The sequence below is a fragment of the Oryzias melastigma genome, linkage group LG4 (genome assembly GCF_002922805.2).
Source record: "Oryzias melastigma strain HK-1 linkage group LG4, ASM292280v2, whole genome shotgun sequence".
Classification (NCBI taxonomy): domain Eukaryota; kingdom Metazoa; phylum Chordata; class Actinopteri; order Beloniformes; family Adrianichthyidae; genus Oryzias; species Oryzias melastigma.
Genome location: NC_050515.1, coordinates 3,333,461 through 3,344,305, shown reverse-complemented (window position 1 = coordinate 3,344,305; position 10,845 = coordinate 3,333,461). Strand labels below are relative to the sequence as shown.

The 10,845-nt window shown below is 38.4% G+C and overlaps 1 protein-coding gene across 5 annotated transcripts in view; it reads left to right on the top strand.

Annotated features, from left to right (window-relative positions):
• ap3d1 (adaptor related protein complex 3 subunit delta 1) overlaps positions 1 to 10,845 on the top strand; it is a 39,513-nt gene that overhangs the window by 2,203 nt on the left and 26,465 nt on the right. For all 5 annotated transcript variants that reach the window (XM_036211429.1, XM_036211431.1, XM_036211430.1 and 2 more), the window contains exons 2-14: positions 273 to 368; positions 839 to 919; positions 2,722 to 2,802; positions 2,877 to 2,984; positions 3,166 to 3,295; positions 4,690 to 4,829; positions 5,059 to 5,132; positions 5,222 to 5,271; positions 5,473 to 5,522; positions 5,719 to 5,767; positions 8,457 to 8,602; positions 8,689 to 8,837; positions 8,922 to 9,152. In XM_036211429.1, coding sequence (XP_036067322.1) covers positions 273 to 368; positions 839 to 919; positions 2,722 to 2,802; positions 2,877 to 2,984; positions 3,166 to 3,295; positions 4,690 to 4,829; positions 5,059 to 5,132; positions 5,222 to 5,271; positions 5,473 to 5,522; positions 5,719 to 5,767; positions 8,457 to 8,602; positions 8,689 to 8,837; positions 8,922 to 9,152 — 1,385 coding nt within the window. The remainder of the gene's footprint in view (positions 1 to 272; positions 369 to 838; positions 920 to 2,721; positions 2,803 to 2,876; positions 2,985 to 3,165; positions 3,296 to 4,689; positions 4,830 to 5,058; positions 5,133 to 5,221; positions 5,272 to 5,472; positions 5,523 to 5,718; positions 5,768 to 8,456; positions 8,603 to 8,688; positions 8,838 to 8,921; positions 9,153 to 10,845) is intronic.

Below are 10,845 nucleotides of genomic sequence, written 5' to 3'. Positions count from 1 at the left end.
CGTATTCCTCCAGGCGTGATGCTTCTGCACATGCTAACGTGGTTTCATGCACGAAAGCTTTCAGCTCACACCTTTGTCCCGCCGTCTTTCTTCTCCGCCTTTCAGATTGACTTAACAATGGATTTCCATTTTTATGCGACAAGTATTTGTGTAAACGGAGACATAAGCGATAGAAGGATGAAAATGTTCAGTGTGTTTTCAGCTCAGGATGTGCCTCTGCCTTAATTTGATCTTGTGTCTGCTGTTTTGTCCTCTCCTCTTTCTGCCTTCAGGCCAAGTACATCTCGACGTGCATCGATGAGATCAAACAGGAGCTCAAGCAAGACAACATCGCCGTCAAAGCCAATGCTGTGTGCAAGCTCACCTATGTAAGATCCCTCAGGCTTCACCGGTTTTCTGTCAGATCCCATAAAACTTCCGTGTTTGACCCCACCACTGTTTCTCACAATGAAGATAGTTTGGTGAAACGATGCACATTTCTGAGTAAATATCAGCATTTCAGGTTAATATCTTTGAGGTGGAGCTTCTTTACAGTTCTGTGGCTTTAAATGCTGCAGCTTTATGTAAACAAATAATAGTTTGCAGGAACACAACAGGAGTTCCCTCTTTTTTAAGCATTGGTCATATATTTTTAACTCATGTTTACTCTAAAAGTGGTTCTTGTTTACACAAGGTACGTCCTAAATCCTTTTGTCTGCCATGACAGCTCTGCTCTGAGCCGCCGCCCTGACTCAACACAGTTCAGTCATTTGTAGAAAATCTCTTTCTTCAGAGATGAAGTTATTGTCTGTGCTGACATTTTTTTCTCCTCCATCCAATCTGTGTGTTTGCTTCACAGCTTCAGATGCTGGGTTACGATGTCAGCTGGGCTGCTTTCAACATCGTGGAAGTGATGAGTTCTTCAAAATTCACATATAAGGTACGCTTCATGATATATAAAGAACAGATGGACGTTATTGTTAGTGTCTCTGCAGGCTTTTTAGGACCCACTCTGATTAAAAATTCTGTTTTTAGCTTTTCTAGTGGCATTTTTCTAATGATGGATTACATGTGTTAATAGACTTGTCTGTTAGAGTAAACTATATCCATATAAATGATCCTATATTACCTTTGGAACAATAAAAAAAAAAAACATCTATGAAATATGAGTTATTTTTGCAGACTCTTTTTATGCCTGGAAATAAAACGACTTGATCTCTGAGGCTCCGCCTTTTACTCCCTGAGGGTGCCACACATTTCATGACATCACCCTAGAGCAGGGGAGTCAAACTCAATCGCACAGGGGGCCAAAATCCAAAACACATCTTAGGTCGAACAGGATAAACTTTTATTGAACTCACTAGAACCACATTTTTAAAAACGTAACTTTTTAATATAATTACTAACTAGGTATATAGAATTACCTGTGATAATGCTAGTATCAATGCTGTAAGCTGAATTTGGCTGCTGAGGATGCTAGTGCTGATAGCTGAAGATGCTGAAATTTATGGCTAAAAACGCTGAAGCTGATAGCCAACTAAAATATGAGCTAAATGCCAAATTTGCCTAAAAAAACAAACAAACAAAAAACAAACCTAGGTTAGCCAAAACAGCTAGCATGCAGCTGAAATATTAGCTAAACTCCAAAATAGCCTAAAAAATCTTAGTAAATGCCAAAATAGTCCAAAAAGCTAGCAGAATGCCAAATTTTTCAACTTTAATACTGCAACTTTTTAACATAAATAAAAATAATAAAAATGCAGGAATGTTATTCCAGAATAAATCAACTTAAACCTTAAATAACTTTCAATGTTTTACTCTCCATAAAAATATATTTTGTCAAAATTATACAAGTTAGAAATAAGTGCAAGATAACATCGGGTCATTGATAATAATAAAATAAAATGATCTGGAGAGCTATATAATTACGTCGAGGGCCGGATCCGGCCCCCGGACCTTGACTTTGATCCATGTGCCCTAGAGTCATCCTCGTCAGCATTTCACCCCCAAAAGTACATGTTGCTGTATATATTGTTTATAAATGAAGCTTGAAGAAAATGTCACGCACAAAAAAAATCAGATTTTTAAAAATATTGATATAAATACTATGTAACCTGGGCGTTTATCCCTACTAGCTCAAGCCGCTAGCTTTGTTTATGTTAGCCTGGGAGCGGAGCAGACTCTTCCTGAAAGGGGCTGTCTCACCTTGTGACATCAGCATGTGAGGACCCACTCGTTTTCTTGGGTATGGGAGGGGCTGACAATAGAGCAGGCAATAAAAGTAAAAAAAGGTTGTATTTGTGATGTAGAAAAAATACGCTGAGCAGGCCACAACCTCCCTCCTCTGCTGTATTGTGATGCATCCATTTGTAGACAAATAGATCCATGAACGTCTTTGTTTTCCCCGTCTGAGCTGGAATCTGGATCTAAACTGGACATCCGGACAGCTCCAATATTCAATATTTTTGTTGCACTGCTAATATTTTCAGTTGTGAGGGGCTGTAAGCTAGTGGGAGAGGATAAACAAAGAACTCTTGTTATAGGTGATGGGAAGGGCGGCTGGGGTTACTTCCCACCAACAGTTCTATGTTCTAGAAAATCCCAGTTTTTTAATTTTTCCCCAAAACGGCCTAATTATAATTGAAAGAGCACCAGTAACCCTTTAGATCAAAACATGATCGGAGTGGGTTTTTAAGGACTTTTCGGATCTTTTTTTAATTTCTCCTGCGTCTCTTCTGGCAGAGAATCGGGTATCTAGCCGCCTCGCAGTGTTTCCACGAAAGCACCGACGTCATCATGCTGACCACAAACCAGATCAGAAAGGTGAGGAACTCTCTGACTCGATCTTTCATCGTGTTTGTTGCTTTTATTTCAACTTTTGCGGCTTTTTCTTCCAGGATCTCAGCAGTCCCAACCAGTACGACACAGGTGTCGCCCTCACAGGCCTCTCTTGTTTTGTAACTCCTGACCTGGCTCGAGACCTCGCCAATGACATCATGACACTGGTGAGTCACGCAGAAAATGTCAAGAGGTTTCCTTGCAGGGTTTGTTGTTCTGGTACTTTTTTTTTTTCCCTTGTTGCAGCAGTTCTCCCTGCAGAGCTCTGCTGTTTTCCTAGAAAATGTGGCTGTTAGAATCCATGAATCTGTTTTTGTTTAACCGTCTTCTCTGTTTGCTTTGACTTAGATGTCCCACACTAAGCCGTACATCAGGAAGAAGGCTGTTCTGATCATGTATAAAGTCTTCTTGAAGTATCCGGAGTCGCTGCGTCCTGCTTTTCCCAGACTTAAGGAGAAGCTGGAGGATCCAGACCCAGGTTTGGTTTAGATTCATTGAAATATATATTTTTTTGCTGTTTCTCCACATTTGAACCCCATAAGTTATCTAACTCAAGATATTTATTTAGTTTCATACTATGAATCAGAACTGCACCTAAATATTGATAATAAAATATAATTTTTAAATGAAAATATTATCCGTATTTCCTATTCCTGGACAAACACTAGAATTAAGTGATTGTCTCATCCAGATCAGGACGGGTTTAGTTCAGATTTGTTCTGAGAGTGGACGTGTGGCATATCTGATTGCTTATAGGTGGATACCTGGATGAACATCCACTTGGGCTTAAAACAAGACTTAGTTTCTTTATCAAAAAGCCAAAAATCTTTGAATTTCTTCCTTTTCTGCTTTGTGTTTTGGATGCTTCCTTAAGGGATCGCCATAGCGAATCATCTGCCTTTATTTTCAAAATTAGTTTAAAGACCTACTCCAATGAAAATCGTCCTTTTTAACACGTTCTTGCTGCATTTTTCTCACAATAGAGTACTTATATAAAATAATTTACGATTAAAACTGCATCTCTGAGTATTTCCTAATTGAAATTGGGAGCAGATAAAAACTGGACGCTTGAAAATGCTCAAACTAATGACGCAGCTACTGAAATGGGCGGGGCCAAAGTCTACCTTTTCTGCTCCAATTCTGAAGCATCCACTTGCAGACAAATAAATCTTCTGACCTGATCTGGCTCAGAAATGTACGGCTGAATGGCTCCGACATTGTGCACCGTTGTTTTGCTACGCTAATGTTAGCTTAGGGTTGTGGGAAGCTGTAAACTGATGTGAGTGCAGCTAACTTCTGCGGCAAAAGCCCCGCCCACAAACCAGAATCCTATTTCTAATGAGCTGAAAAAAAAAGGTCTTAAAAAACAGAACAGGCTTTTTGATTTGGGCTAAAACATTCACAATTAAAAAACAGTTGGGAATGATTTTGCAATAGAGCACAAAAAAAAAAAAATAGAGTGGGACTTTAATGCATAAAGATTTTCATTTTGTGGGATTTTATTTTAACTTCTAAATGTAAACCGGAAACCTTTCCTAGAAATAAAGTGACATTGATCTATTTTAAGGAACTTGACATTGAATTGATACTGAACTGTTCTGACTTGTAGTTGCAGCTTTGCAGGAGGGGAGGGGTCATGAATTATTTACTGTGAAAAGAGCCTGCATGCAGCCCTGCATTTCAGAAAGAGAAATAAATGTTTTTATTCAACAATATTGGGAAGAGGAAGACCTTAAAAATCTCATTAAATTTTAGATATGTGCAATTTTGATAGAGATAAATATAATACATTTCATTAACTTAATAGCAGTGAAAATGTTGTCAAAAATATTTCGTTTTTCTTGTCAAGTCTTAGATTATTTTTTCTTCTAGGTGTTCAGTCGGCGGCCGTAAACGTGATCTGTGAGCTGGCCCGTAGAAATCCCAAGAACTACCTTTCTCTGGCTCCCCTTTTCTTCAAACTCATGACTTCTTCTACTAATAACTGGGTTCTCATTAAGATCATCAAACTGGTAAGTTTTCCGCATGTAGGAAAAGTGTCTTTATATGCTGAGAATTGGTTAAAAATGTTCCATAGAATCTGGATTTAATTAGTTAGCTGCATCAGCAACAGAACTTAGCTAAAGATTTAAAGAAATCTTAAGCTTTTTTTGTGCTGCAGAACATTTCTGTTGTTTCAGAGATTTAGAATAAAAGCAGAATTAAGTAAATGTAACTACTTATTTACTGTAATCTTTCCAGTTTGGTGCGCTCACTCCGCTGGAGCCTCGGCTGGGGAAGAAGCTGATCGAACCACTGACCAACCTGATCCACAGGTGAGCTCAAAACATGAAAGAAATCCTACAAAACGTTTGGACAGATGAATAATCCTCCTTTCCTTTCCTTTTGTTTTGCCTCCTTCCAGTACCTCCGCCATGTCTCTGCTGTATGAATGTGTTAACACTGTTATAGCAGGTCAGTATTGAGAGTCTTTTAATTACCACTAGAACACAGAAATCATCCAATGAGATATATTTGATCATTAAAAAAAATATTTTTTTAGTGTCTACTTCCTCAAAATGAATATTTTTTTGGGCTCTTATAGCCGTCTTTTTTCTGTCTTTACACATTCTTGTTTTATTGAAATTGTAATGCTTTATCTTTTTTGTGTTTCAGTGTTGATTTCTTTGTCCTCTGGGATGCCCAACCACAGTGCTAGTATCCAGGTAAGTTCTCAGATACATACGGGTCATAACCCTTCCACTCCAGTGAGGCGATGATGCTTTGTGGTGACGAACACCAAAGAGAATTTTTCACCATTTGGCTCTCTCCCTGTGACGGTCAGAAGAGCCGCTGGTGTGGAAAGGTTGACGGTGACGTTAATGCCTCTGGTTTTGTCCTCTGCTCTGCTTCCTCCCTCAGCTCTGTGTGCAGAAGCTGCGAATCCTGATAGAAGACTCGGACCAGAACTGTGAGCCTTCTGTCAATGCCTGCAGTGTGTCATTTTCTCATTGTCTGCGTGTTTCTGTCTATGGAACAGTCCACCCTTTTAGACGACCTGGAATTAGACCCCCTGACTCTGGATAACTCGAACATTACTTCTTTTCTTTACATGATCAGGAGACCTGCTGGAAAGCCGTCATATTTACAGACCATCTGCAAACGTCCCACAGCAGATTGGTGGAGAAAATGAAGACGATTCAACAGCTTTCTTTATTTTAAATTGCTGTTTCAGCAGCTAAAACCTCCCTAAAGGTTTTAATCCGACGCCGGGTCTGGCTCTTAACCGTATTTGTTTACCTAAAAGACTTTTTGTTGCTGTTTCAGTCATTCGAGTTATCTGGACCTCCATGGTAGATGTTTGTGGAGTAGACTGCAGACTTCTGGTGCTGGTAGAGCAGATTAGTGGCTGGTAGTTTAAGGTTTTCTTTAATTTTTTGTGTCTGAGATTCTGTTATATCTTTTTCTACCAATTTTTGCTTTTAATGCAAATTATACGGTGGTTAAGACCTGCCAACACAGCAAATAAAAGTAACTATGCGAACATAAAAAGAAACGCTGCAAATAAAACCAAAATTATGTCACAGTAAAAGGAACGCTACAAGTAACAAGAAAAGCTGCAAATAAAATGAAACGCTGCCCCGTAAACAAAAAGAAACAATGTCGCAAATAACAAAAAAGTCGCAAATAAAAATAAAAAATGTTGCAATGAAAGAAACGATACAAAAACAAGAAAAGCAGCAAACAAAAAGAAACGGTGTCGCAAATTAATTGAAACTCTGCTTCAGATAAACAATGTTGCAAATAAAAGAAATGTCGTAAATAAAAAGAAACAATGTTGCAAATAAAAAGAAAATCTCCTGTCCTGCAGATAAATAATGGCAACAAATAAAAAAAATAATTCTGCAAATAAAAAGAAGCAAAGTTGTAAATAAAAAAACAATGTTGCAGAAACTCTTCAAACAACAAGAAACACTGCAAATAAAAAGAAATGTAACCAAAACAAATAAAAAGAAACCCTGAAAAAGCAAACAAAAAACAACAAAAGTAGAATATCAGGGAGTTTTTTAGGTAAAAAGGATCATTGGGTTGCTTTAGATTTCAATTCCATATTATCTTAGCTGTCAGTTGTTTCCACTGAGACGTGTTTATATTAGTGGTTTTTCTGGGCTCTGGATTTCTCTGCGTTACCCGAAGCTACAAAGAAACCGGCAACTTCAAATCTGAGGCTACATGTCCTAACCAAATAACACATTAGAAAGTACTCATAGTGACACTGAACACCAACATCTTTATTTAGCTTATTGTTTGTCTTCCAATTCCAACTGCAGGTCTTCTGACAGCGGTGCATGGAGCAATCCTCGATAATCCTCTTCCGCTGTGGCTTCATCACTTGCAGTGTTTTTTTATTTACAGTTTCCCTTGTTTTTTGCAGTTATTTTTATTTTTTTCCTCGCTGCGATGGAGGGTCTCGGCCACCACACAGCTCAGATTCTGAGCAGATTATTATGAGCTTTAATTTAGTAAATCTGATGCGAACTTCATCTAAAGAAGGAATTTTACTGAACCTGTGAAAACGGGTGAACATCTGGTCACTAATGGGAAGTTTAGCAAACCAGATCCGAACCAGTTTTCTGTCTTTTAGTAAGTAAAAACAATTAAATTTTTTCTGTCACAAAATAAGAAAAATTGAAATCAATGAATGTGTGAAGAAAATCTTTTAAATATTTGCTTCTCACGTCTTTCTTGGTACAGTCAAGAAGTTAGATTTCCTACAATCATCAGCTTTGCCTGTTTTCTGAGGCGTTGTCTCTGCTCGAGCAGATGATGGAGAGAATTTCATATTTTTAGGAATCCGTTTGAAAAGCGAATACGACTTAAGATCAGGAACGATAAACCCCCCGTCCCATGTATGTCTGTGTGTGTTTGTGTTCTGTCCTTTGTCTCGTGAGTTTTGTGTTTTATGTTCCTTCCTCTTTTCATACCTTCTATTTCACTTTTATTCGACGTGACTGTGAAAGTGTAAAGTGAAAATGTATTATTTGAAAACAAAAGTTCTTCAGAGACAAAAAAATGTCGGGACTTAATTGGAAGTTAAATTTAAGATGAAACAGTTTTATAACAGCAGATTCAAGTAACATCAGTCAGATTAGTGTTTATTTGAGGTGTAGGGAAGAAATGGAGGTGGCGATATATCGCGATACTTGATTGGCGATACTTGTATCGATTTAAAATGCAGACATGGTAATATTTAATGAATTAGTTATGGCCGTCCTTCAGTGTCTTATTTCTGTTTCACACTTTTTTTTCTTATACTGAAAAAAATTATTGTGGAAATCAGACATTGTTCCCTATGTTTTTTAACTTACCAAATTAAAAGCACCATGAATTTGCTTGTGTAAAAGCAACTTGTACATAAGATACACTCTGGGATCATTAAATAAAATGAATTGTACCATTTTATAACAATTAATTAATATTCAGGTAGAGTTTTTGAAGTCATACTCTTTAAAAAAAATCGTGAGCCGAGTATCGTGATATAAATCATATCGCCAATAAACATCTCTAGTGGGAAATCTTTCTACTTTTATAAAATTTTGGGGAAAAAATGAGAGCTGCTCTTGTGTTAAGTAGACTGAGGCTGTATTTGTGTTGTGCAGTGAAGTACTTGGGTCTGCTGGCAATGTCAAAGATCCTGAAGACTCACCCCAAATCAGTGCAGTCCCATAAGGACCTCATCCTCCAGTGTCTGGATGACAAAGACGAGTCCATCCGCCTCAGAGCGCTGGACCTGCTGTACGGCATGGTAGGGACCCGAAGATCTTTCTCTGTCCTGTAATCTGATCTTTAAGTTTTCTCAAAGCTGATTCATATCTTTGTTTCTCCATCCAGGTGTCCAAGAAGAACCTGATGGAGATCGTGAAGAAGCTGATGCTGCACGTGGACAAAGCAGAGGGAACCACCTACAGAGACGAACTTCTCACCAAGATCATCGACATCTGCAGCCAGAGCAACTACCAGTACATCACCAACTTTGAATGGTCCGCTTGATTCCTCGCCACCTTCCACTTCCTGCTCGGTTCCGTTTGAGAGTTTGTGTTCTGAACTGTGCGTCTGCCCGACAGGTACATCAGCATCCTGGTGGAGCTGACCAGACTGGAGGGCACGCGCCACGGCCACCTCATCGCCTCTCAGATGCTGGACGTGGCCATTCGGGTCAAAGCCATCCGGGCCTTCGCTGTCGCCCAGATGGCGACTCTGCTGGACAACGCTCACCTGCTGACTGGGAACACGCAGCGAAACGGCATCTGTGAAGTTCTGTATGCTGCAGCCTGGATCTGCGGAGAGTTCTCAGAGTGAGTCGAACTGAGTTTTCATTTTAACCTGGAAGGGAGGCAAATGTTTGAAATATTCTTTATAAAAGTCTTTGTCAGCTTTTGGCACTGCAAATAGACAGAATCGATTAGAGTAAATGTTCTCAAAAGACCGCAAAGAGGCATCACTGATGAAAACCATCACTTCCTCTGTTGGAGAAGGTCAAATCAGTAGAAAAAATGAATCAAATACATCTTTTTTTTCATAATTGCAATTTCACTTTTAATTAATTTAGACTATGGTTACAAAACCCCACCACGCAGCGACCTCAATACACGTTTTTCAACAAATTTGGCAGGTAAATGCACGGCGCCATTTGTAAAGTTACATTTTTACTCGCCGCGTGGTGACCACAGACTATTGTTCTCTAAAAGTTGACCTTGGCCAGTGGCTGCCCTCTCTTTCTTTTCTGAAAAGGGCTCGCCTTTTGCCAGGCGACAGGTGTAAATAAGAATGACGTTCTTAACCCTCGTGCTCTCTTATGGGGTCCAGGTGACACACAGTGGTAGTCCAGTGACAGGCGGCTTTAACGCCATTACAAAATCGGGGCGACCACAGGTTGGTGCCAGCCGGCAGCAGTTCTGATTGGACGATGTGTAAATGTCTCAGGATGGCTGCCATCCATATTAAGTGCTGCCAGCCATCTAGGAGCCTGGAGTGGAGTTTTTCTCAATTATTTATTTATTTAACCAGGAAATATCCCATTGAGATCCTGGTCAAGAGGCAAAACAATTACACACACCCAAGACAGATCATAGAATTAAAATATGCTAAAAATAAATAAATAGGATGAAATAAACAGAATAAAACAGAGCGATTGATTAAAAACACAAATTAGTGATTTCATTTCCAGGTCCTTCATAATAACGTCAAACTGAGGCAAAGTTGTGAGCTTTGAAAGCTGAATTGTTTTTTTGGAGAAGGTTTCAGTCGGAGCCTGTATTGAAAAACCATCTTTCTGATTTTCAAAAAAATCTTGAGGATTCTGCTGATGCTTCCCCATCATGCTGTGGAAGTTGTATTTGTGAGCCTAAATTATTGAATCTTTTTCTAATTCAAATTTCACGTTTTTTATAGATTTTATTTATCAAACCACAAACCGTCTCAATGCACAGTTAAAAAACTATTTTTTTTAAATTACAAACACAATGAACATATGAACCCCACCCGGACCCCCAAACTAAAATATAAACTACAAAGATGGATCAACTCAAAACACTCTCGCTAATTAAGTGTGTAAAATAATCCTAGTTAAAAAGTAAGTAAATAAATAGAATGTAAAATTTAAACATAACCTGACATCTAATCATCCTCAAGTTATCAAGTGATTTTAGCTGTAGATTAATAAAGATTTAAGGTTCGCTTGTGGGTGGCTGGCAGAACGGGCTAGAAATATTGTAGATAATTTCATGGATTTCTATAAGGCTGTCATGCGATTATAAGAATTCCTAATTTTATTGATAAAACTTTTGTTCAGTTGCTATTAATGAAGCATAAAAAAACAACAAACTGTTGATTTATTTTTGATTTTGATATAAAATGTCCAACATTCTGTAAACGATATGAGCCACTAAATAGAAAAATATCTAGATGGGTTTTTTTTACTCTTTTTACTCATTTTTAACACTTTTTTTACAAGTTTCATGTATAAATTGGGACAAATCCTCGCCCACT